This window comes from Pygocentrus nattereri, chromosome 21 (genome assembly GCF_015220715.1).
Source record: "Pygocentrus nattereri isolate fPygNat1 chromosome 21, fPygNat1.pri, whole genome shotgun sequence".
In the NCBI taxonomy this organism is placed as follows: domain Eukaryota; kingdom Metazoa; phylum Chordata; class Actinopteri; order Characiformes; family Serrasalmidae; genus Pygocentrus; species Pygocentrus nattereri.
This window is the reverse complement of record NC_051231.1, coordinates 3,744,946-3,772,400: the sequence shown is the minus strand read 5'-3', so window position 1 is coordinate 3,772,400 and position 27,455 is coordinate 3,744,946. Positions and strand designations below refer to the sequence as shown.

The window sequence follows — 27,455 nt, the reverse complement described above, 5'->3', positions numbered from 1 at the left end:
CGGTCTGCTTGAGGGAATGGACTCTAGCCAATCCTATTTCAGGAAGGGCGGGACTTGTCCTAAATCCTGGCCAATCCGAACACAGGAAAAGCCTACTCGTACCCTGTAGGTATGAACTCCTACCCAACCCCACATTATAGCGACTCCGCTCTGTCTAATAGTGTAATTATTATAACTGAGCACTAAGACGCTTCTGGGAAAGTGGATCTTGGAAGGTTTACAGTACGAGCTCCTAGCCAATCCCAGCGCCGTAGGGGCGGGGCATGTCCGAATACGGGTGTGGGGACGAATCAACGCCGCCGCGGTTCCAACCGGCATCTTTTTCACTCCGCTCACATCATCCGCCCCCTGTTAAGAAGAGACCTCGCTTCTCGGTCGCTGAGCTGTCAAGCCGGGCAACTCGGTCGTTTTCTATCATTTTATTTGTCGCTTTTCATGTCGCGGGATCCGAGCGCGTCGGACGGCGTCACGAACTCGAAACGGAAAATAAACCAGATGATTACGGAGACGGAGATACACGTGCCCGTGGGCTCGCCGGTCATCAGAAAATTCCCGATATACGTCGACGAGCACAACGTCGTGGACGGGGCGATGAGACTGATCAGAGAGCTGCGGCCGAACTGGGACGTGAACCTTGTGAAGACCAAGGTGGGTCTGGAGCTACACGTTACGGGTCTGGAGCTACACGTTACGCGCGTTTAGCGGCCGTTAGCTCGGTTAGTGCTATTAACAACGTCACCGCGCCGGCGTCGCTTTTCCGTCTTCTCTGTGCCTTTAAATGTGACACGGAGACCCCCGAGGCAGAACCCCGGGGTCCGGTGTCAAGACAGCCGGCAAACGTTCCGGTAGCTGGCTTGTCTTGTCTTGTTATATCGCTCCGGAGCTTGGACCGCCTGCTAAGCTAAGCTAAGCTGCGCTACGCTAATGCCTTCCCTCCGCTTAACCTGGAGCGGCGGAGCCTAGCAACAGAAACTCGCCTTAGCAACGGAGCTCAGAGTCAACCAGCTAGATCAGCTGTCATGATTATAACCACATAAACGTGAAATAAAACCTTTTACCGAAGCCTGTAAGCTGTGGCGATGCTGTGGCGGTGCTGTGGCTCTAATAATACTCGCTAAAACTGCGCAAGCAGTTTTTAGTTTAGAAACACGGCCGCTCAGGGATTGATTAATTCGGACTTTCGCTCAGGTGGTATGTTTACTTCTGTATTCATCTTTTTTTTATTATTTTTACGGAATATTTAAGGTAATATTGAGGAATAATAGGCCCATTGCGTCCTCCACTGTAATTAAACCGCTGGTTTCTGTCAGTAGCTTGCGCTAACTGGCTACGCAGGAACCCAAAGCCGTGTCCTCCAGGAGAAGCTCTGGTGGGATGGGACCTCGGCTGAGGGGACCGAAGCTCAGGAGACGCTATTTCAAGCTTTATTACAGCAAACAAAGATTTGTGAATACCAAGACGCTGAGTGTGTCTTTCAGAAGAGCGCACACCGCACAGACCTGGTGGCTGTCAGCTGGCAGTGAAGGTTTCCTTTCACTGGCCTCCAGCGAGTTGACCGGCTTGGTCATCTGTGAAACTCTCTGGGTGGATTTAGGTGCGGTTTTTTAACCCCTGGGTGACCTACCAGGTGGCCTTACCACACCCAGGTCTTACTTCTGGCTCCAAGAGTACCTGTGTGTGTGTTTGGCTGCTAAAAATAGGCTTCATACACTGAGCTCCTTCATCTGCCTGACCATTCAACAAGTGACCGGACACTTTTTGCATTATGTAAAGCACGCCTGATTCGTTTGGCGCAGGGCACTGATGCTTTAAGGTTGTCCAGTGGGCTCTTCATCTATTTGGCCTCTTTTCTGTGCCCTTTCGTCACTCTTTCCACTACAATTAGGAAACATTGAGTCCAGATGTTTGATATTCATTAGTGGTGTTCGTAGGCTGGGCGCTGGTCATTTGTTTTGCAGCTGGCCAGCTGGTGCCTTTGGGTTGATTGGATTTGAATGGCAAAGTACGAGACTTTTTTTTATTATTTAAGGAATCTCGAGGCACCTCCTGAGACGTTTTAGGGTGCCAAGATACAATAATAAAAATACGGTTTACGCACCTTGATTTTTTATTTCTATAGCGCAGATTTTGACGTCTCCTCCACCTGTAGAAGTCGGGAGTATCTGAGTATTGAAATTACCTTAACGACTGAATTACTTCAGTACTACTGAGTATCACTCTGTTTTTTTTGTATCTGTTCCTAAGTGTTCGGTTTTATTAGCACTCATGAGCCAATAAGCTTGCATGTTCGAAAATCTAGACTGCTGATTGGCTAGTAGGACTGATTAATTAATAGACTAAGGGAGTGCAAATTTTAAATCATAAGGGTTGCAAAAATTGCAAAAAAAACAAAAAAAACAATAGCCTACCTCAATAAAAACGGTGTGCCTAAGTTTTAAGACGGAAGGTTTAACCAAATAACATAGAATTAAAGAACTGTCTACATAAGGTAGACCAATCATAGGGCACCAAACCTCCATGTGGTTGTGATGTCACAACCACAACTTACCGCCAGTCGGGCACACTGCGTTAAGGGGTCAGGCCTTAAACTAGTAATGGTTGATATTCTGGGCTTGTCAGTAAGACAAAAAAAGCACTGAACCTCAGTTTATAGAATATAATCGCAATTTAAATTAATTTTAGAGAAAAATCGCAGTTCGATATTTTAGCCAGATCGTTCAGCCCTATTGGCTAGACTGCCTGTCTGAATGCATGACCTTGTGCTTATTATTATTCTTGATTGTCAGTTGCCAGTAAATACACCCAAGACCAGGTCGTTTTTAAGCCACACCCACTTTTAGTTTGCCTTTTAAAATAAGGTACTGAAAGAAAAAGTACTGTTCAGGAATCAGTGCTGAAGTCAAGGTCTTGGTAATGATATCGACACTGAAAATTCCCGACCAGTGTCCAGCCCTGATGACAAGCAGCGTTCGTTTGGTTGACTATGAACGTAGCTTAATGTGGCTCACTGATGTATAGGCCTGTGACTTTCTTTGACCGTGTAATAGGGATAAAAATACAAGGAATGTGTATCAGAGCAAAACCTTGCATCTCTGTTTTTGACATATTTGGAAAAATGCCTTTTGTCCTGTACATTGCTTGTAAACGTCACGATGAAAGGACCAAAAGAAACGGCTCAAAACGACTTGGGAAGACGTCTGGTTCCATTGACATGCATTAAAAGTGAAGTATGTTTTTTCCTTCTCATGTAAAGTTCAGAGAGCCGCGATTTTATATATTAAAAAAAAACCGGCTTTACTTTTTATGTAAGTTAGTGGAACCAGACTTTTGTCCAGGTCATTTTGGGCCGTTTCTTTTCTTCCGTTTTTAATGAAATTTCCCACACAGGACAACAGATTTTTACAAATGTGTCAAAAACTGAGAAACGACAAAAATGGAGATACGAGGTTTTCTTCCGACTACAAACACTATATGTGTGTGTGTGTGTGTGTGTGTGTGTGGAAGCATTAGGTTTTTGTGAATCTAGCAAAAAGTGAAACACGACCACATTTCCACACCCAAACATTCCTGTGGTCAGACTGGTTATGGTGGTGGTTTATGACTCTTTGAATTGTTAGTGGAGTTCAGTCCGATGTGATAATCACTGTATATGATGTCCTGTAAACTTCTCTCTCGTTTATTTCTAGTCGTTTCTTGGCCTGTATCTGGATAAATGTACTTCAAAATACACTTCAGGTTTCACCTCTTCCAGTGGCACGATGTGTTTTTGTGATGAAATGAAGCCTTTATAAATTCCTCCGAGTGTTTTGTAGGTTCTGCTTGTAACGGTGGATGTCGGTCTGTCCTGCAGCCGGTCCGAGATGCGTGCCACTGCTGTTCTCCGGCCCTAATCCTGGCCTTTCCTCCACACGGACAGCACAGCAGTGTTTGCAGACCACCTACGTAGCTTTCGTCAATGAACAAAAAAAACAATGCATTGTTTCCCAACCTGTTGTGTGCAGTGAACTGGATGTTGCCATTTGAACGAAGCCAAAACTCTCGCTATGAAAGTTCTGTGGACACGTGGCACCAAGTGATCACCATTCATGAGATTAGTGAGTCAGATTACAACCAGACGGTCACCTGCATCACAGGGCGAGCAGTGGAGCGAGATGACAGGGGTCATATGACGTGGCTGAAAGGTACAGGAGAGGTGAGGGGCGTGGCGTTTTGGTTCGCTGACTGCTGCTGGGGCCAGGTGACCTGGAACTGTAAATATTTACAACCCATACAGTGATCAACATACTTTGCGTCCCAGACTGTTAAACATATTTGGCCATAAATATTTATTAAGCCCAGAATATTCTCCAAATCTGGACATAAATATTCACCCAATGAATGAAAATATTCATAATATTCACCCAAAAAGTCTCCATATCTTTCCTGTCTGTAGTGTCCTGATTGCAGGCCAGTCGGATTTCTTTCTCAGGTCAGATTTTTTTTAAACTGACTGTCCGCTCAGTTATTTGCACGCGATCAGATCAGATTTGTGTGTCCAGACATCGCCAGCTTATCTACGTGGGCTGCTGTGGTAACGACGTGGCGTCAGTAGCTATTCAAATGTGGGTGCAGGAGAGATGGAGGTGCATCATCTCCCTCCAAACTTCACAGCTCTCTTACATAAGCATGAATCTTTGGCGCTTTTTCTCGAATCCCAGCATTTCTGTCACTCTGGATTTGACATCGTAGTCGTTTGGCGTGTTGCGAGTGACGTAAAGCACGCTTGGAAATCCGATTTGAGCAGCCAGAGCGTCCAGATTGAGACACGTCTGTGGAAATCCGCTTGGCATCTCATTTCAGACCACCTCCAAGTGTGCTTTGGGTCTGATTTGTGGTTCATCGTGTGGATTTTTGCTGTCCAGACCATCGAAAACCAATCTAGATATGCCAAAAATCCGATTTGGGCTGGTTGTCTGAACATGACCTTGTACTCCTCGCTCATTTGTTTTAGTATTAGATGCTGGCCTCGTTTGACTGAGTTTGCATTTGCACTCGATTAGTTGTGCTTTGTTCTTTCTCTGTTGCGCTCAACGCTCCTGCTGCCTGACTTTATCGATTCACTATAAAGAGAACTGGGCTACTTCCCTGTTTCCTATATTAACAGCTGGTCAAAGCATGCGGTGCTTATCAGGTTTAGCATCTGAGAGAATAGATGCACCGAGTTGTTTTCAGCCGAAAGATGGTCGGTCTTACTGGCCTCATTGTTTGCCATCCTGCATAGATCCGTTAAAATAATGGAGCAACAAAGTCCAGAGCAGTATCCCGTATGAGTAGCGATCTATGCCCAGAATTTCCACCACTGTGCCGTCTCTATGTAAAGCCATTTCAGGAATGTCAGAAATGTTCTGATGGGCGGTGGGGCCAATGGTGTGGATTGTGTTGGTCGCTTTCACTCGACACGTTTCCCTGAAATCACTGTTTTTGACAGTTTTGTCCAGTTACATGAATGAATTGTGGTATTGCACCGTAGACTGGATGTTTAGAGCTGTAATCAGTGGAGACAATGGCCCACATGCGCAAGTTGATCCCTGATCTGCATTCTTACTTAATACAACCACATTTCCAGAAAAGTTGGGACGCTGTGCAGAATGCAAGTAAAAATAGCAATGCAATGATGTGCAAGTCATGTCAATTAGATTTTTTCAAGAAAAATGCTACAAAGACAACAAATCAAACGTTGAAACTGAGAAATTGAATTGTTTTTTGAAAAATATGTGCCCATTTTGATTTTGATGCCAGCAACATGTTCCAAAAAAGTTGGAACGGGGGCCTGTTTACCGCTGAGTTTCATCACCTGTTCTTTAACAGCGCTCTGTAAGCGTTTGGGAACTGAGACGACGCTGCTGTAGCTGTGAAAGTGAAATGTTTTCCTGTTCTTGTTTGTGATTTCAGCTGCTCAACAGTTCAGGGGCTCATTTGTTGTATTTTTCATTCCATAATGTGACAGATGTTTTCAGTGGCGACAGGTCTGGACTGCAGGCAGGTCAGTTCAGTAATACGTGCAGAAAGTGGTTTATCATTTTCTTGCTGAAATAATCAAGGCCTTCTCTGAAAAAGACGTCACCTGGATGGCCGCATATCACTGTTGTCGGGTTAAAATCTCATCTCCAAAATGGAAAATTTTCAGGAGAAAGGAAAAACCTACATTACTTTCAATGTAAGTCTATGGAACCAGAATTTGTTATAAGTAATTTTGGGTGGTTTCTTTTGGTCCATTCATCCTGAAATTTACACACAATATAAAGAGCAATAGGAAATTTCAAATTATGTCAAAAACTGAAAATCGAAAAAAATAGAGATGGAGGTTTTGTTCCGACAAGAGCGATGTGTTGCCAAAACATGAGTACATCGTTCAGCGTTAATGATGCCTTCACAAATGAGCACATCATCCATGCCATGTGCACTAATGCACCCCTAAACCGTCAAAAATACAGGCGTTTGAACTGTACGCTGATAACAAGCTGAGTGGTCTTCAGTCCGGAGGACACAGTGTCCATGATTCCCAAAAAGAATTTCAAATGTTGATTCTTCGGACCACAGGACACTTCCCCTCAGTCCATTTTAAACGAGCTCAGGCCCAGAGAAGGTGGCAGCATTTCTGAATCCTGTTATATATGATTTCTTCTTTGCATTTTAGAGTTTTAATTTGCATTTGTGGATGCAGTGATAAAAAGTTTTCACAAACAGTGGATTTCAGAGGTGTTTCTGTAGTTTCCAATACAGAATCATGGCTCTTTTTAATGCAGTGCCTAGGATGCTCTTTTTATAGCCATATATGTTACTTTACCAGTCTTTTGTCGCCCCTGTCCCGACTTTTTTGGAATGCGTTGTTGGCACCAAATGAAAAATCAGCATATATTTTTCACAAAAAAACAAATTCAACATTTGTTGTCTTTGTACTATTTTTTGAAATATAGGTTTCAAATTTAAATCTGCACATCATTTCATTTTGTTTTTATTTACATTTTGCACAACGTCCCAACTTTTTTGGAAAAGGGGTTGTGGTTTGAGTAAGAAATATGGGCCAGTATTTCTAAAATTCTTTTACATTTTCTAATATTTATAAAGTATAAACCTGTAATGTGTTCATATCACAATTGAAATGTCAGAGCTCAGTTTTGAAGCTTTATTTTTAATCACACGCGTCTCCTTCCACTAGCTTTTCACAGACGGAACGACTAACAAGCTGGTGGGCTGCTATGTGGAGGACAGTCCGGAGGATGTGGTGCTGGTGAGGGTCTACGGCAACAAGACAGAGCTGATTGTGGATCGTGACAACGAGCTGAAGAGCTTCCAGGTGCTGCACGCTAACGGCTGCGCCCCCCGCCTGTACTGCACCTTCAACAATGGAATCTGCTACGAGTTCATGCAGGGAGACGCCCTCGGCACCCAAGACGTCAGGGACCCCGTGCTGCTCAGGTTAGACCACCATGCAGTCCGTGCCATATGTTGACTTCCCAATGTTCAAGATGCACAGCTTGTTACCTTCTGTTCTCAGTAGACAGTGTTTTATCGTTCAGAGATGTCCATCCATCCCAGCACCGTCTAGTTTGAACCTTACACTGCAGCACCACCTGAATTAAACTGGTCAAGGTGGTTGATTTTCACGCCGACGTGCTCCTCTTCTGGGTCAGGCTAAAGAAATAGTTTGGTTAATCACGCATGGTGTCGGAAGTAGCCTTGGGCCAGTAATTGATCATATCAAGTGTCACAATAATTTAAATAAGCCCTGATATTATGCAAACGATCACTTGCGTTCTGTTTCATGAGCCACATCGTTTAAATTGCTTCAAACTTATTTAAACATCCCCTTTGTACCATCGTTCTAGTTTATGGTTTGCTGAAACTGTGTATAATATAACAGATGAGAAGTACTAGTATAACAAGGATTTTAAGCCGTAAAGGAACTGCACGTACATGCAAATGAAACAGGAACTCTGGTACATGAGATGACGGAATGAAATGGACAAGCTTGTCCAGAACGTGCCAACCAAACGGACGTGGAGAACCACTGGATGTTGCACAGTGTTGCATGCAATCAGCAGAGTGTAATTTCTCGTCATCATATTAGACTATTATTATTACAATATCCAGATGGTTATTATATAATAACTATTATTACCACTGGGGAAAATGCATGCTACATAAGCTACGTAAGACTATGTAACGCTGACGCATAATGCTTTGTAACTGAATTTAGATCAAAATTATATCTTTTATCATGATTTTATCATGAACTCCACAGATGATAATCATTTGTCTGAATTTCTGTTGTCATCCCAGCTTGGCTTTTTTATTTTGCACTGCAGTTTATCAGGTTAATGTAACTAACATGTCATTTAAGCAAATACTTTGTAATTAACAATTATATAAGCTGTATATAATGCTTAATATAATTATAAGCATTATGTAATGCTTAAGTCATCGCAAACCTGTCTCAAATTCTTTTATCTGTGCTGGTATATGTAGAGTTATACAGCAGGTAGTTCTGGCCACGTGAGAGAGACGTTCTAACTGTGCTGTTATTCGGCTACAACATCACGGTTTTCACATCACTCCAGTGAAACGTGTTGCTAAGCAACGACTTTGACAGCTGTAGGAGACGCTCGAGCCGTTTGAACAGTTTTACTTTGCCACACACAGGAAACGGACACTGTTAAGATCACATTTGACCGACAGCCGATTTGGTCCGACTCTGAAGACGAGATGACGCTAAATTCCCAAACTGCCGTCGCCACTGAGCAGCTTTTCAGTCGGCAGCTGTGACAGAAGAACAGCTGAACAACCTGGAATCAGCCAGAAATGAACCCAACACCATTCGCCAAACTAAACGGGCTGTAAGAAGCTTTACAGACCGGCTGGAACAAAACAACATTAATACTGATCTGGACAAACTGACCAAACTGAGCTGAACCTGATATTGGGTCAGTTTTACGGCTCAGTCTGATTTGGTCCGACTCTGAAGATCAGACACGTCTGGCGAATGGTGTTGGGTTCATTTCTGGCTGATTCCAGGTTGTTCAGCTGTTCTTCTGTCACAGCTGCCGACTGAAAAGCTGCTCAGTGGAGACGACAGTTTGGGAATTTAGTGTAAGGAGCTGGAGAACGAACTGCCGGCTGAGCAGCGAGTGGGCGGGGCTCGTTACTCTGACGTAGCAACGAGCTGCTCGTTAAGGAGCTCTAATTAGGAGGAAGGAACTGAACATTAAAACATATTAAACGCCGCGTTCACGGCCAGTTTATTCATTTCTTACTGTATTTATTTAACTGCTGTATTAAAGCAGTAGAGCACTATCGTGATAACACACTCCCTCTCGGGTTCTGTTGCTTAAATGGACAAAAATGTGTCTGCAGTGTGTAATATACATTGTGAGAAACCACAGATGTTGTCAAATCAAAACCTTGTGTCTCCAGAATGAGAACTTAACAGGAGAAGGAAAAAACAATCTCTACTTTTAATGCAAGTCAATGAAATGAGGCTTCCTTCCAAGTCTTTTTGGGTCATTTCCTTTGGTCCATTCATCGTGACATTTATATGCACTGTGTAGGGCCATGGATACTTTCAGCTTATGTCAAAGTGAAGTGAAGGCAAGTGTGTGAGGCTTCAGGCTTGCGGTTTGCATGGTGCAAATTGGTGGGACGTAAGCTCCCAGTACTCATTAGCTAAATCACCATAATCACAATGTCACATTTTATCACAATAAAAAACCTCCAGGGCAAAGCAAAGGAAGCAAACCTGCGAGGCCATTTGTCTTTGTTGAGGTTATATTTACAGTTTTCATTGTTTGATTCTTTATTTTTTTAGTGCGCAGTGATGTGTTACAGTAATACGATCTCTGTGCTGACTCATTCGAGGAGAAACGTTCCAGAAGATCTACGTTAGCTCCAGATGTTAACGATTAATATTGGTTTAGCCCGACACCCTGAGGCGTGTTTCAGCAGCGTGGGGGTCTCATTCCGAGAATACGGTAAACTTTACTGTGCAGAGCCACAGGCACTGACTTTGGAACTTCTCAGGTGATTTGTGCTTGTGCACCTGGTTGTAGTTTAACGGAACCTGTGCATCATATTTCCACTTTCAGGTATCACCAGGAATAGGTTCCCCTTTTGACCGTTGGTTCCTCCCAGTGTTTCTTCCTCATGCTCTTACCGAGTTTTTCCTGACTCGCTCAGTGAGGCTTATTAAGGGGCTGCACCCATAAAACGTCTCTGTGAAACGGTAATATGAGCCGTACAGTGTTCTCTATAAAACGGGATTAGAAATAGAACTGGATTTGCAGAAACCAGGAAAAACTGCAGGAAATTCAGTTTTTACAGGGCAAGAAAATATCGTAATATAATAATGATGAGGAATGAGTGACAGAATTCAAATGTAATAACGAGAAAGGAGGGAAGAAAGAGAAAGAAAAGGAGGAAACAAGGAAGCAATAAGAGAAGTGAAGAAAAAGGAAGGAAAAGGGAAAGAATGGGGGGGCAAGAAAAGAAGAAAAAAGGAAGTATGGAAAGAAGAAGAAAGAAAAGGAAGAAACAAGGAAGCAATAAGAAAGAAGGGGGAAAAGGCAAGTAAAAGAAAAGGAAATAGACAAAAAAGTGAAAAACACGAAAGGAAATGAATGAAGGTAAGATAAAAGGAAGAACAAGAAAAGAAAAGAAGGAAGGAAATGGGGGGAAATGAAAAACAAGGAAGGAAAAGAGAGAATGAAAGAAAGGAAGTATGGGGAAAAAAGAAGTAGAAAAAGGAAGGAAGGAAAAGAAGGGAGGAAAAGAAAAAACAATTGAAAGAAAGTGAGTAAGGAAGAAAGTAAGAAGAAAAGATGAAGGAAGGGAAGAAGAAAAAGGAGGAAAAAGGCAAATAAAAGAAAAGAAGGAAGGAAATAGGGAAAAAATGAAAAACAAGGAAGGAAAAGAGAATGAAAGAGAGCAAGAAAAGAAGTATGGAAAGAAGAAAAGAAAAAATAAGTAGGAAAAAGGAAGAAAGAACAAGAAAGGAAAAGCGAACGATTGAAAGAAAGTAAGAAGGAAGGAAGAAAAGATAAAAGGAAGTGGATGAAGGAAGGAAAGAATAAAAGAAAAGCAAGAATAAAAAGAAAACAAGGCAGGTAGGAAAGGAAAGAAGGGAATTAAGGAGGAAATGGAAAGAAAGATTCCACCTTACGGGTCTGTGGGATTTTAAATTTTAAAAATGACCAGTGGGTGAAACTCAGAATCTACAGGACGGTGTTTGAGTGGAGTTTGTACGTTAGGTGGTTTTTCCATTAGGAGAATGAACGGAATCTTGGGATAACAACTCCGTACTCGCAGCTTGAGACCCGTGATTAGGCTTCACCGATTCTTATGTTTCCTGACAGACTTATTGCCGCAGAGATGGCGCGTATCCATGCCATCCACGCCCACAACGGCTGCATCCCTAAACCCAACCTGTGGATCAAGATGCGCAAGTACTTCTCCTTAGTGGCCACGGAGTTCACCGACCAAGCTTCCAATGCCAGGTAAGCTGACCACCACGCCAAGCCGTTTTAGCTTTTAATCCTTTTTTTGGTGAAAATCTAATCCTTACTGGTAAAAACCGACTTCACATGTAGAAATTTAACTCTTTAAACCAAGAATTACATTTTTACTAGTAAAAGTTAAATTTTTGGTATCAAAAATTTTATTGCTACATGTGATTATTTCATTTTTTACAAGTAAAAATTTAGTTCTTACTAGTCCAAATTAAAATTTCATTAGTGATAATTCATGAGTTGCCCCCTTCATTTTAATGGGGGAAGTATTTTTACTAGGAAGAATAAACTTTTTACTAGAGAAAATAAAATTTTCGCATGTAGAAATTCAATTCTGGATATCAAGAATAAAACTTTTACTAGTAAGAAGTTAATTCTTAAAGTATTTTTTCACCAGTGAAAGGACAAGAATTTAATTCTTACTACAAAATATTGAATCTTTACATGTAACAATTCAGCTAGAGCTATTAAGTTGTATTTTCTACAAATAAAAATAAAACGTGAACATGTGAAATTAAGCTGTTAGTAGTAAAAATCACATTTTCACAAGGTACAAATTCATAATGTGTGTTTTTACAAGTTAAATTTTAATTCTTGGTTTGAAGAATTGCGTTTCTACATAAGAAAATGAAATTTTCGGCACTAAAATAAAAGGATAAAAAGCTAAAACGGCTAGACCACAGACACTCACTAGAGCTGCAGCATTGCTTTGAGACTGAAAAGGCACAGGGGTTCAAGCGGTCTGCATTACCTTTACCTGACTAAGCAGTATTATTGATATAATGGTCATAATAAGGATGAGCACATCGATCAGGCCGTTATGTAACAGCAGTCATCACCCCTCTGTGAATTACAGAGACACTGGCTCTCAGACGCCTGCTGATGTTTGCATTCCACTGTTTATCAGGAACGACAAGGTCAATCCATGCAAAGTGGCTTGTGTCATATGGCAGAGGCAGTTATCAGCCATTAGTCCATCTGTGTCAGGCAAGGGCATTCTCAAGAGGCCAAGGCCATCAAGGCAGGCTGCATGTTACTTTCTCTTATCCCTGGTCCAGAATTGGATTACTAGGCAAATCCTGCCTTTTGTCCATTGTATCTTCTGTTGTAAGAGGCCATTGTTCTCATTGGATTATAGGGACATAAAAAGGCTAAAAGTTTGAAATGAATAAGTTTTGCCTGTGGTGAACGTATGTGTGGCCTCTCACCTATTAAGGTGCCTCAATTATGCGTAGTTAATATTCATATTAGCGATAATATATGCGTATCTGGGCAGTATTCTGTAAAATTGATCTAAAAAAAGGTCATTCTAAGCTAAAATTGATGATAAAACACTGAAATGGTAATAAGAGATGGAAAAATACCCCCGACGTCCGTTAATGTGACTTAAAACAGACGTTAAGAGTATTTTCTTGCTTTGACTTCTGTCGACTCGTTTGTCATAAATGTTTCCAATGTCAGCAACAGTGTAGCAGCAGTTTGAGTTTGTTGTTGGTGACAACCAACTCGGAAAGCATGGAACAGCCAGCAACAGCCAGTCCTCCCTTCCAAGGGCAACGTGTGGGTCAGTGCAGCCCACGACATTGCAGACCTGTATTAGTCTTCATTCCCATTTCCGTCTTGGAGCCGAAGGCCACGTCGCTTCACCCGTGATGACGAAGCACATCCGAGATTAAGGTCAAGGGGTGACTTCTACCCACGCCAGTCCCACAGAGCGAACAGTGGTCTGCAGGTTTGTAGACGGCTGTTGCGCCAGAATTAGCCTGTTAAGCCCATTACTCAGGGAGAGCGCTCCTCTCCGCTGGCTTTCTCTGATTGGTTTGGCCACGCTCCTTCGTTAAGTGACCCGATGAGTGGCATGCGTCACTGGCCCATTGAGTGCATTCACGCTGATTGCCCTCTTCTAGAAAGTAGGTAATGAATACATGCAGAATGTTCTCGAAAGGGAAAGGAGAGATTATACTCCTCGGCAAAAAAAGGGCCAAGTCCAAAATTGCAAAACATTTAAAGTATTACGTTTTTTTAATGGTCTTAACAACAAATCATTAAACAAATAGACCAAGTCATTTAAAATATAGAAGCTTTTCCCTTTCATTTCTCTAACTGTTGAAGTTTTGGGTGTAAATTTGTAGACAAACTTTTCCAGAAAGCAGAGTCAGTGTTTATTTAGCATTGACGGCTTCAAACAGTTGAAAAACATTCCCGAGCTAGTTTGTGTTTAATGGAAGACCAAATATTCTCTAATATTTAAATTATGTTTAAATCTGGACTCAAAGCCACCAATAAACCCCATTATGCTTTGGGCTTGGCCGATTGTTTTTGCCCTGGAGTGCATGTTAAGGAAAGACACCAATTGCCAGACTGAGGGATGTCCCCTCATGTTAAAACAGGGAAAACTTAAATATTTACCTTCATTTACATAATTAAATGTAAATGTAGGTGAACGAGCCACAGAGCATTTTCACATGCATGACCATAATGTATGTATAGTTTAGTATAGTATAGTAAAATGAATAAATAAAATGGATAAAGACGATCGTTTTGTTGGTTTACTTTCCAGTCAGCACAAGTAGAACTGCAAGATTTTAATTTTTCAGTTGCAGCTCCTCCCGACAAAAACTATTCCCAGTAGTAGAGGTGTCACTGATATTAGCATAATGTTTGTGTAACAGGGTGATAGATATTTCTTGAAGGTTTGATAAAAGACAGTCCCTTTGCATAAGGAAGGGGAAAGTCAATGGAAAATATGTGAAAAAACAGGAGTTTCCAAAACTGGAGATCAGAGAATTATTAAAAGCTACAGAGAAAATGGGGCTCCTAATCAATCAATCAATCAATCAATCAACCTTTGTTTTGACATGGAAGTACATTGAGGGCAACCCTCGTTTTTAATGTAGCCGAGCATTTACAAAAACAGGGATTGACATGACAAGCCAGGAAAATAATATCTATATTTAATCATTTTAAATTAAAAGAAAATTTTAAGCTAACAGTGAAAAAAGATAAAAATAATAATAAAAATAAAACGAGGTTTAGTTGATGAGATTAAGATCAAAAGAAGATAGATTAATAGAATAAATTAAGTATTTATAGAATAAATTGAGAGATTAATAAAATAAAAAAAATATACTACTACTACTACTATTACTAATAATAATAATAATAATAATAATGATAATAAATAAAAATAAAAACAAATTAAAATAAGTTAAAAAGAAAGAACTAAGAGAAGAACTAAAACAAGAAATAGAAGTTAAGAATAAATAAGATTAAATAAAACAGGTACAGGCTGTCTGAAGGTGGTTCGATATTAAAAGTTTAAAATGAAAAACCTAATAACCACCTGGAAGACCTGATAGACACCAAAACGGGCCCCATCAGATAAACAGCAGTTAAAGCTTTCATCTTTGAGAGAGAGAGGAGAATATCGAGGTCCACTCTTGCTTCACGTCTGAAAAAAATCCACAGCTGTTTCTTCCACTGTGATGACAGCTCAACACTATGGATCTGAAAGGATGTGTAGCTGTCAAGTAGCAGGTTTCTGAGTCAAGCTGAGTCAAATAACCATTGGGGTGTAGGTGTGAAGTTTTATGGATTGACAAGTCTGTATTTGTCATTGGGATTATGTGGTTTGTGAGGAGCCAATCGTGGGCCGGAATGTCGCCGGTTGAGCCGACAGTGTATGACTGAAGTGCCCCAACTGCTTCCCGGGCTCTGTGGATAGGGCTGCCCACCATTCCGGGCTCACTATGTGCTCACTGCATCCTAGTGTGTGTGCTCACTAGTGCGTAGGTGGTGTTTCACTGCACGGATGGGTTAAAATTCCCCAGTGTGGGACTAACAAGGGTCACTTAATCTTAATCACTTAAATGCAGCCAACCAAACTTTGAAGATGTGGAAAAAACATCCCGGCAGATTTCTTACAGACAAGAATGGAAGGTGTAATAAATAGTTTGCACTACATACTCAATAAAATTATGTTCAGTTGTTGGGCTTCAATTTTTGTGTTAAAAATATGCTTATATGTTTGTTTCCTGCTCCTAAAAAATCTTGTACTTTTAATAAAAGGGTGAAAAGGGCTTATTCACAATACTGTAGAATAACATTGTGGCAGAAATATTGATAAGTGGGTGTGTTGATTGGGTGGTTGATTAACCAGACATTTTTATTTAACAGCAGCAGTGATTGCCCACCTGGCACTGATGCTTGCATGGTAGCATGAAGTTATTTTATTTGTCCATTTTTAAGGGATCCAGATTTCGTGAACCAGCATTCAGTTTTCAGGTGGTTATGCTCCGTCGTCCGTGTCGTGTTTGGGTGTATTCTGTAGTCTGCAGCCGTTATTCCGATTGTTTACTGAAGTCTGGATGTATTACGGCAATCTTTGTGCAGGTGGATGCCAGAAAAGAAACTGTTTACATGTTCCCTTCCCTAGAATCCGTCAGGAAGTCCCCAGTAAGGAAGTGCTGGAACAGGAAATGACGTGGATGAAGGAACACCTGTCTCAGCTGGGCTCTCCAGTGGTGCTCTGTCACAACGACCTGCTCTGCAAGAACATCATTCACAACGTAAAGGAAGGTGAGTGATAAACACTGTTACACCTCCGTTAGAGGAACAGGCTGTCTGATGGTGATAAAGCATGTTGTTTATTATGACGTGGTTTTTCCGGGGGGTGGGGGCTGCTGGTTGAGTAGATTTGGCTCCTAAGGCCGTGCTTCTCTACCATTCACGCACTTGAATTCCGTTTCCTCTTCCGAAATGTCCTGTTAAGCCTTTTCATCCTGTTTTCTGTTGCTTTTCTAGGCCACGTGCGATTCATAGATTATGAGTACTCAAGCTACAACTACCAGGCATTTGACATTGGGAACCACTTCAATGAGTTTGCAGGTGAGGACCCCCAGAAAGAATAACGAGCTGTCCGCCTCAAGCCTTTCAAGCCGTGATCCACACATTTGCATCAAGTTCAGTTTCAGTTTGTTATTATATGCAAGCAAAATATCAGTAATATTCACAATATCATAGTAGCAGAATATACAGAATTTGGAATGAACAGATAATATAAGTGATATATTTATGCAATAGAAGACGAGAGGGAGTGTGTTTATTTTGGCGATAACTCAAGTGTGTTTAACAGCAGGTAAATAAATACAGTAAGAAATGAATAAACTGGCCGTGAACGCGGCGTTTAATATGTCTTAATGTTCAGTTCCTTCCTCCTAATTATAGCTCCTTAACGAGCAGCTCGTTGCTATGTCAGAGTAACGAGCTCCGCCCACTCGCTGCACATCCGGTAGTTCGTTCAGCTCCACACAGACCGACTGACCGTTTGGGAATTTAGCGTCGTCTCGTCTTCAGAGTCGGACCAAATCAGCTGTCGGTCAGATCTGATCTTAACAGTGTCCGTTTTCTGTTTGCAGCAAAGTAAGAAGTAGAAACGTTTCAAACTTCAAACTTTTGGAGAATATAGGCCCAATCCCATTTCGCCCCTCGCCCCACTTATCCACTTAGACTCCAAACAGACGGTCATGTGGGGAAACAAAGAAAACCGGCGAGATGGCTGTGCAAGACACCGACGAAATCCACAGCTGTGAGAATTTGCTCTGTTAAAAATGAAAATGACCGCTGTATTATTTTAGTTTAATGGTGTTTCAGTGTATTACGGTCCTTTTCTTCATATCAAGCATAAAAAAATCATCCCCCCACTTTGAAGGCGTATGATCCCTAAATGTAACTAAAGCCCAGCAGTGAGGAGCTGGACTTTCCCCTCCTCTGCTGTCACTGCAGACGGGCAGGGTCGCCTACAGAGCGGCGCTGGTAGCTGTTAATGAAGTGATGCTCTTTTTATTGGAGGATCTCATTTCAGAGGGGGGACATTTTAACCACTACCCCTGTAACTCGGTTCCAAGAGGCAAGGTGACACTTGAAACCAAGGGGTAGGGGTAAAAATAAGAAATATGATTGGGCCTGAGTGGATAAAGTGCGGTGCAGTTTGTAAGCAAAAGCAGATGCTAGTAGATTTGAACTCAGTTGAATATATATATATATATGTGTGTGTGTGTGTGTGTGTGTGTGTGTGTGTGTGTGTGTGTGTGTGTGTATGTGTGTGTGTGTGTGTGTGTATGTGTGTGTGTGTGTGTGTGTGTGTATGTTGGTTATGTAACTGAGTGATTTAAATGTGTGTGTGTGTGTGTGTGTGTGTGTGTGTGTGTCTCACAGGGATGAGTGAACTGGACTACAGTTTGTACCCCAGTAGGGAGATGCAGATGGATTGGCTGCAAACCTACCTGAAGGCCTATAAACTCTTCAGTAAGAAAGGCGAGGAGGTGAGCCAGCGTGAGATAGAAACGCTCTACGTGCAGGTCAACAAGTTTTCTCTGGTGAGTAACTCGATAGCAAGAACAAGAGAGTGAAAAAGAGTGAAGCAGAGAAGTAGAAAGTTTCACGTTAGAGTTTGGCACAAAATCAAATTGACAAATTTCCCTTTTAACACAGATCAACTACGATTTATGCAAAGCAATTTTGATGCTGAAAGGCTGTTAGTTTTGCATTGGAGTTACTACAAAGCTAATGTACCTGACAAGTAAGGACCATTTTGCGGTAGTTACCCAGAAAATCGAGCTATTACGGATTGCTGATTAGCTGTAATGTAATTGATTTACTGATTACTTCCTGGAAAAGTAAGTTCACTCATTACTTTTGCATTGCTCTCTAAAACCCATACAGATCTGAACCAGCTGGAAAGTATAAGAGAAAATCAAGTCATCCTCCAGAACTTTATTTAGATAGAAATAACCAGTCACAGTAAAAGTCATTTAAAAGGTCTGTGGCTGTTCTTGCCTTTGAACAGGACAAAGTCACTTGTGCTGGTTAAAGTCACAAAAGCTTAAGGTTTTTGGGAAAACTAGAAGCTAGGCAGTGGTTAGGGATCAAAAACAGCTGCCCCAGTATAAGAAAAACATTTAAAAATGAGTAAACTGTAAAGAGTAAACAGCTGTTTCTGAATTAAAATCAAGTTTGACCTGTGAATGTGGGATTGGGGGTCTTTATGCGGTTTCATAATAGCATGATCAGATGCTTCAGCAGATTTACCCAGTTTACAAAGCTGTGCTGGTCATATTCACAGACGCAGTCATGCAGGTCCGGTATCACAGGTAATACTGATGCACAAATTGTGTACAAGGACAGCTACAGACAATCTATATAGAGGAAATGTATGTTTTAGTTGCGTTGCATGTAGTTAATATCGTATTGTAGTTGTTGGAAGAAAACCTCGTGTCTCCGAAATGGTCACGTTACAAGAGAAGGAAAAAACATACTTTAGTTTTAATGTAAGTTAATGGAACCAGACGTCTTTCCAAGTAATCCGGATGTTTCTTTTGGTCCATTCATGAAATTTACATACAATGTAAAGACCAACAGGAGTTTTCAGATTATTTCAAAAACTAAAACAGCGGTGATTTAAAGAAGTTAAACTATAGGGAGCTATACCACTTAATTACCAGGGAAAGTAATCGCCTTACTGTAACATGGTCATTTGTACCGTTTTGCTTTGTATCTGTTCTGCATTACCCCCATCACTGGTAATAGAAGCCTATAGTAAACATTGTTGTCTATAAAACTGGACAGATGTATGTACACAATTTAGTACAGGCACCTTTTAACATGGGCATTAGTACGTTTTATAGCTGTACTGCTGCCCGTCTTGTCCCATGCTTTCACTTGGAGATGAATGGTAGAGGATTGTGTGCGTCAGATTGACTTTGGCAGTAACTTCTTGTTCCTCTCTTTTGACAGGCGTCACATTTCTTCTGGGGTTTCTGGGCTCTCATCCAGGCCAAATACTCCTCCATTGACTTTGACTTCCTTGGGTAAGCAGCTCCCCAAGTACTCCTTCTGTCTTTTTAATGGAAATGACTTTATTGCAGAAAGTATTGTCAGAGCACATTTCAAGTATGTAGCACATATGAAGATAAAAATCATCACGTACACGAACGGTCAGACTTTGGTGGTTGAGTTGAAACTGTTCTTGCCTCTAACTTTTGAAGTCTGTCAAATAAAAATGTCCAGTTTCACATTTTAGTATTCACACAGCGTCCGACTGGCATTTAATTATAACTGCTCTGCTCGAAAAAAAATCGTTTTGTTATATGAATGCCAGGCATGTTGCTGTTTAGTTGCAGTGTTTTTTCCCAACTAAAGCTCAGCCAGCTTTTTATTTAAAAGCCAGCTTTGATGACAAAGTCAGTGAAATTTACTGGTGTGATCAAATATCATAACAGCCCTGAGATGATGTGTTCAGGACATGTAAATAGCAGCCTCAGAGCCAGGAGACCCTGATGTGTGTGGCCTTTTGCATATTCTTAAGTTTACTCTGCAATGCAAATCAACAGGCTACGTAAATAGCTGCAATAAGTATGCAAATAGCCTGCATAAGCAAAATAAGAGGCTTGATATTTATTTCCATAAAGCATATCTGGTTCAGGCATCATTTGCATTTGTGTACATTTGTCCTGACCAAATCTCTATTGGATGGTCAATAATCCCCAGAAAGTGTGCAGGGAAAAAAATGAATGCTGTAAATTTAGCAGCAGAGAAGCCCGTTTCTCTGGTCAGTGCTGCACGACTACACATGGAAACAAAGTTAATGTAGTTCTTTGGATTAATGCTTAATGTTCAATATGTGGTCTAGTGCTGTTTAAGAGAACCTGATGAGAAATGTGTAATGTCTCTTGTATCTTAAAAATACGTTGACTTTGCACCCGGGATGGAGTTTATGAATGAATGGCACGACTGGGGGTGATGCTTTTCTCTGAAGCTCCCCTACGGCAGCGTATAAAAGAGCATAGATTGCTGTGGCTACTGTCAACAGAAGTCTGCGGTGTCCGTTTGCAGGGTGAAACGCAGAAATGTGAGCCAACAGAAAGCACTGGCTTTGGCCGGCCGCTCCGGCGTGTCTGTGGCGGGATCTTTGTTGTCACCTAAAACAAACTCCACATGGTTCCACATGCAACATAATAGCTCCTGCTCCTGTCCCTAAAGTGACATCAGCTTTCACTGGTGTCAGGCTTTGAAGCTGCAGTCAGAAAAATAAAATGTTTTAGGTTTATTATGCAAGTGCTGCCTAGTACAGGATTAGACAGGATTTGGTGTTTTTTTTTTCCTAGAAAACTGGAGGGTTATCCAAAGAAATCGACTTTCCTCATCATTGGTCATCGTCTCACCTTTTATACCCTCTTAGCAAAAATACTGTCTGTCTAGCACCAGTTGATTCACACCAGAGTTAAACCTCCTATATCTCGACCTGCTCAATTTAACTTTATTTCTATAGCACCTTCTGTACAAGTGTCATCATGCAGGTTAATGTAACATAAATAAATAATAGTACATACACAAGGTAATGTCAATAGATGGACAATGATAATGGGGGATGGGGAGTGGGAGGATAGCATCTATAAAAGTTAGAATGCAAGCAAAACTAATACAAAAATAAAATAATTTTTTTCCCCCTTTTTTCGCAGTTATGCTGTGCTGCGCTTCAATCAGTACTTCAAGACCAAGCCCATGGTAATGGCCCTCAAGATCCCAGAGTGAGGAGAGTAGAGCAGTGGCGCTTCCCTGCTCACTGTCCTCTGACCCTGGAAGTAGAAGCACTCTTTCCGGCTTGGTTTAGGTGCGGGGTACCGCAAGGGTGGGTACTAGGGTGAGTCGAGTTTAAGTCAGGCCACGTCTCTCAACCCCACTGACAAAAAAAGCCAATCCCCTTTTTTTTTATATATCTTCCTGACAAACTCGATCCACCGTGGTGTCTTCACTTCCAGTCGATCAAGATTCCATCAGAAGATTAGGCACTTTTGCGTTTTGTTTCTTATTACAGCGTATTTATTTCTGTTTCCCTGTTTTTTATTTATTATAGAAAGCAGTTGCCCAAATGTGAACATTTCTTCCCAGCAAAAGCAGCCTATGACAAAGCAAATGTACAGTAGATTCTATGCATTTAGGATTTGAGACTGCCGTGGGCCTTTGCAGTGCGTGTGCCTGGGAAACATTTTAAAGGTGGTTTGCAGTGAAGGGACTGTACTGGCAACTGCGTTTGAGCCAAATAGAATCCGACCTGTTAACTCGTTGTAATATCAAATCTCTGCTGCCTAGAAAAAAGAACCAAAAATGAGCCAGCAGACCTGAAGTAGTGCTTCTGGGAGTAGGGAGGCCAAGCTGGCCAGGCTGGTCGACTGACCGTGAAATTCTTTTTATTTTTTTCATTTTTAAACGACGTTCCATAACATTCCTGAGACGTTAGGGCCACGGGGGCCATTCACCCTCCACTGTCCGAGGACCAGGCTTTTTCTGCCTTTTAGACTTTTATGGTAATTAGTAGCTCTGTTGAATTTTCCATTCATCACAGGTGGTGGAAAATCCCAGCCGCCCTCACCTTTTGCCCTTGCATCACCTGGCGAGGAACGTACCGGGAAACTGAAAAGCTTCATCCGTTTGACGTCCACAGTGCTTAACACTCTTGGCACTCTCTTCTAATATCTAAGCCCTCCCCAAAAAGTGTCATCTGCCCAGCGGTTTCCCGAAAAACAGGAAAAAAAGACTGAAATTATGTAAAGATGTTGCATAAGTTGATTCAGGTCGGCAGATGTTGAGGCTGCATGTTGGCTCGTCTTTCTCAAGCATTAAATTCTAGATTACTGTTTCTGTGGCATCGGAGACGAATGAGGCTCTCAAATTTGACCCCCCCCCCTTAAACCGATATGGCCTGGTGTGAGAAGGTCATCCAAATTCTGATTGGTGAGTCGCATCAGGTTTAAAGTGGTCTTCCTCTTTGGAGCCCTCCGGTCAACTTGAAACTCGACTAATATTAGTAATCATAACTAACTGTCTCGTTATGTGAGGCTTCTGGTCTCACACAAGACGCCTTTAAGTACCTTATATTAATCGTTCTGTTGTTGAATTTTTCACTAACCCCTGTTTTTTCACATATCACTTCAAAGCCGCTCCACTTCCCCACTGATTAGAACATTCCATTATGTACTCGCTCCACAATTTCGGCTTCGTCTAAGTCAATTGTTTTGGAGCGATTCCTAAAACATCATCATCTGTGTGAGATATCTGTGGTAGTTTGACCGGGAAATGCACAAATGTAATTTATCCTGATCAAATGTCGGCATGCGTCAATCAAATCAATGTTAATCCTTGTTTTGCACCCCGCCCTCCCTCCCCCTGCCCGCATGTTGGAAGTGGTTTAGAGTCTGTAGTCTGTACTGTTTCACATTGCAACCTTTTGCTTTAGGCAGTTTCTCCAACCCAAGTGTCCTTCTCACTGGAGGCCAGTTCAAACCTTGATCCTAATGTAGTCCAGTGGCATTTGCAAAGGTATATGAAGGCATTGAAATTGGTTTCGAAGTCTGTAGGTACGCATTGAAGGCTCTAGGCTCAAGCTAGCCTCACACTGCTGCTCAGGTGCACCCAGGCTGACGTAGGTTAATGGTTGATGATGTTAGTTAATAATGAAACAGCCAGAGCTCCAGGCAATAACTGGAACCAAGAGGCCCCTCGAAAACACCATGAATAATTTTGTAGCCAGTGAGTCGCTAATGATCCCTAACAACCTGATGACGCGTCGCAGACAGAGTTTAGTCTGGCTCTCCGGCTTCTTCCTCTTCTCTGTGCTTCTGTCCCAAAAAGCCCATTTTAAGATTGGGTTGAAGCTTTGCGGTCTGACTGAGATGGAATTTCTCGAGTGAGTTCAGCTTGAGCCGTAAGAAAAACACAGTGGCATTGCTTAAGTGTTTCTTGTAGATGTACATATGTGAATGTGGCCCATGAAGATGCGAAATCTCCCAGGGAAGTTACTGAAGGAGTGGGAAGGACGTGAATGAAAGGCGGCCGACAGTGAATGAAGGCTAGTGGGGACCAGTTAGCACGATTATGATGGACACCTTCTAGCTTTCATTCATTACCGTCATCGTTAGAACGTTGGGTGGTTTTTCTCTACTGGGGGAATCTAGTAGCTCCCAGAGGAACCAACAATGAAGGTGTGCCAACCAGCAAATGAAGGTGTAGTTGGACACCAAGTCATGGCTGTTTCATTAGTTCATTGGGTTACAGTTCTGCAGCTCATAATACAGAAAGCTATGCTTGGCTTTTCTAAGTAGGGGTGGGTAATATGGCGAACGTGCGTCACAGTACTTACGATATGCATCTTCATTTTTCTGAGGTTTGGTAAGTTGGAGCAGACCGTGAAGAGCTCTAAGGGGAGAGCAGGCGCACACAAACACAGCGAAATGTTACATGGATATTTTGTTAAACGAGTTCAAGCGAAACGTGGTTTCAGTCGTTTTCTCGTATTTCCATTACAGCACCAACTGGGAATTTTGACGCCAGTTGAACGGATGTTTATGGAAGTCCAGAGAGGCCATGAGGTAGTTATACATTTCTGGAGAGTTATCTTGAGATATCTTGTTGAGAACAAGCAAACGTTCTTGTTTTGAGAATGAGTTAAGTATCTTCTTTCAGTATCACAAGTATCTCAGGATAACAGTTTTGAAAATTATAGCAACAGCTCATGAGGTAGTTATAATTTTCTGCAGTGTTATCTTGAGATAATGAGTTAATAATTGTTGTATTGCAATAACAAAGTTGTAATCTTGAAATAACAAGTTAACTTTGTTTTGAGAAAATGAGTTTAGTATCTTTTATCTGTATCACAAGATAATTAACTTATCTCAAGATAACAGCTTTGAGAATTATAGCAACAGCTCATGAGGCAGTTATAATTTTCGAGATTGTTGTTTAGAGATGACCAGTTAAGTATCTTGTTATCTCAAGTTAACAAAATTGTTAAAATTGTTCAAATTAACTCGTTATCTCAAGATAACAATTTAGGAAATTATAGCAACAGTTCATGGCCTCTCCTACGGAAGTTCAGAGGGGGCAAGAGGTGGTTTTCATTTTCTGGATGGTCCTAAAATTGTTATCTTGAAATAACAAGTTACTTATCTCAAGACAACAAGTTAATTATCTTGGGATCTCAAGATAATGATGTTATCTTGGAATACAGAGTTCCTTATCTTGTTATCTCAAGATAATAATCCAGAAAATTGTAGCAACTGCTCATGGCGTCTACAGACTTCAGTAGATAGTACAATAAAAGTTCGTTTTTCATCCGAAGTGTTGATTTGATTTGATTTGATTACTAAATTGTGTTTCAAATTCACATCTATATTATTTTACCCACCGTTTGATGGCTGCACCACTTTGAAGCTCCACATGGCGTAGTTAGTTTCAACACCGTGCTACAACTAAACCTCCTGAAGTATAGAAACGGTCGTATAGAAAGTCTGAGTCATGTTCTAGAAGTTTCTATGATGTGATCTAGATCTGTATTAATACTAGATCATAATCAAAGCTGTGCTCTAGATATTTTAAAAATATTCCCGTTTCATTGTGCTAATCTGCGCTCCTGCTTTATGGTAAGGATGAAAGTGTTGCTCAGATATTTTTGAAACCATCAAAGAAGCAGCTGCGTTAGGTTGTGCCTCCGCAGGTCCGCTCTCATATTAAATACTGTCAAAACATATAAATAGTGATTTTTATTCACCGTTTGGCGGATGGCTCTGAAACAGTCATGCTCTTTGTAACTAACATGCAGCTGATAGTGTTTAAGTAATCATATCCATATCGTGCTGTAATATGACACCGTTTATCACAGTAATAATAATATCATCATCATCATATCGCCCACCCCTATTTCCGCTGTTTATGAAGTCCGACTCAGTCACGGCGATGAGCTGGGTAATAAAATGGGAGAGAACTTCATGAAGGTCCAGGTTTTAAGAAGCCAACATGTACATGAAGTAGCACTATTTCAGTAGTGGGTCAGAATCATTAATAAACCTTATTACATTTATTTTTTTAAAATGACCTCGTAAGCATTTTTAAGGCTTTGTTGGAAGGATTATTTACCGAGATCACTTCTGTTTTGTTTTTGTTTTCCTTTCCTCTGATCCTCTGTGTTCTGAACATACCAAAAGAATGAGTTTTTCACTGCTTGCAGTTCTTTTGAGATTATTTTGTGAATGTACTGAACTGACTTGAAACAGTGTACAGATAACTTTGTGTTGCTCTTAATCTCTGTAGACGTCTGTATTTTATTTTTCTTTTCGTACTTGCAATTGCCTGAACTGGACTGAACCGAAAGGTCTCTGGTTTGTTGTTGATGTGGAGACGGGCTGCTGTGTGTTTGGTTCATCCTCGGCCAGCAGAGGGCGCCATTGCTTTACTGTGAAGGGCACAGGCGGCGGGGAAGGGAATGTAAATACTGTGAAATATTGTGAAAAATCCAATACTGTACTGTACAATGACCCTTTTCACTTCTGCTTAAGTGCTGGGGAGAGTAACGTTTTTGTTCATAAGTATTTCCATTAAAATGCTGTCTAAATAAGTTCTGTTTATTTTTTTTGTCGTCACATTTCTGCCGAGTCGTTTGAACACGATTTAGAATGAAGATTGTCTCAGTAATCAAAGGAGTTCTGTGCAAAAGTTAGAAAAACGCCTCTCGTTTATTTAATGTTGCTTCAGGAAAAGTTCTTGAATTTTCTACATCAGGAGGAAAAAAGTATTTTAACTCCACAAAAGCCCAAGTAGATCAGTTTTTTCAGTATTTAGTGTGTCCATCATTTGCCTTCATTGTATTTAACCCGTGTGTGTGGTGTTCAGGTCTGTGGGGAAAAATGATGTGATTTATTATCATTTCGGCCTCAGATTCTATAACATATAAAACAACCCATTTTCAGGGTCTTCACTCTGTTCACCCCCCCACACATTTATATTACACATGTGGTGTTGGGCTGAACCCGCGGGGAGTAAAAGTGTGGAGGTGCTGTGTCCTTCACTCTGTTCTCCTCCTACATGGCCTGCTGTTAGTGTGTGTGAGGGTGGACAACAACATGGACAGGCTGCTGACTGGCTACAGCTGCTACAGGTGAACCTACATGATATTTTAAACATCTGGTATTTTTATATCAATTGTTTTGGCTGTATTGATTTAAATAAACAATACTGTGGTGGGTCCAGCAGACCACTGAGTAACAAACATCAGCACCACACAAGGGTTAAAGAGCTCTGCAGGGATATTTATCTCTCCTCGGGTCTTCGACGTTGCGTTTTCTGTTTCTCACGATCCGAATTGCCGCAAACACGTTCAGGGACTCGAAGCTTTGAGCGCTGCTTATCTGATGGGGACAGTTTTGGTGGTCTACAAGGTTTTGCAACAGTCTCATTTTCTCTATATCCTTTAATCACTGTAATCACTTTTTTGATCTCCAGTTCTAGAAACAACAGTTTTTTCGCTGATTTTCATTTTCCTGTTTTTTTTTATGCAGTGAAATTGTTGAATTACTGTCGTGAAAAACGAGTAACTTGTCATTAATGGGCCTTTTGACTGGAAACGAAGTGAATGAAGGGACAAGTTGGCGTATGAGCCGGTCATTAACCGTAGCTCCAGCTTCGCGCCGCATCATCCTTTGTTAAACGTGATGAATGAAGAGCATCGCGTGGTCGTTTATGTAAAGCTGTCTGTTTAATAGGGTTTCCGGTCAAACACTTTAGTTTCCTCCTTGAACTCTTGTCTGTCTCTCCTGCCTGATGACCTGTGCTCTGTCCATGTGGCTCGGCAGGCGAGCAGGGGAAGTCTGCTATTGAGGATATCCTGAATGTAACACAAAGAGCCTCACAGTCCAGCGTCCTCAAGGCTGATGCTGTCACTCGGCCTCTTTTCCACGGTCTTGAGTTATTATACTCCAGCTAGGAATGGGAAGCACAGCGTTGCAGTTTAGAGGCGTCTGGAATTGAATGCGATGATGTCCGGATCTGCAATCGTCTCAGAAATGGGTTTAAAGCCTTTCACCTCAG

General features: G+C 41.4%; 1 protein-coding gene across 1 annotated transcript; it reads left to right on the top strand.

Moving 5' to 3' along the window:
• Positions 1-234: 234 nt before the first annotated feature.
• etnk2 (ethanolamine kinase 2) lies at positions 235-25,986 on the top strand. Its single transcript, XM_037532349.1, has 8 exons — positions 235-648; positions 7,199-7,458; positions 11,388-11,528; positions 15,976-16,118; positions 16,344-16,427; positions 17,757-17,917; positions 19,335-19,408; positions 21,059-25,986. The coding sequence occupies exons 1-8, from the start codon at positions 436-438 to the stop codon at positions 21,129-21,131; spliced, it is 1,149 nt and encodes a 382-aa protein (XP_037388246.1). The 5' UTR covers positions 235-435; the 3' UTR covers positions 21,132-25,986.
• The last annotated feature ends 1,469 nt before the right edge of the window (positions 25,987-27,455 follow it).

What these genes read in the sequence shown, in the direction of transcription:
- etnk2 (XM_037532349.1), top strand. Translation starts at nt 436, where the DNA reads ATGTCGCGGGATCCGAGCGCGTCGGACGGCGTCACGAACTCGAAACGG. An exon ending in CATTCACAACGTAAAGGAAG is followed by an intron (nt 16,119 to 16,343) that starts GTGAGTGATAAA and finishes TTGCTTTTCTAG; the next exon opens with GCCACGTGCGATTCATAGAT. An exon ending in AGGTCAACAAGTTTTCTCTG is followed by an intron (nt 17,918 to 19,334) that starts GTGAGTAACTCG and finishes CTCTTTTGACAG; the next exon opens with GCGTCACATTTCTTCTGGGG.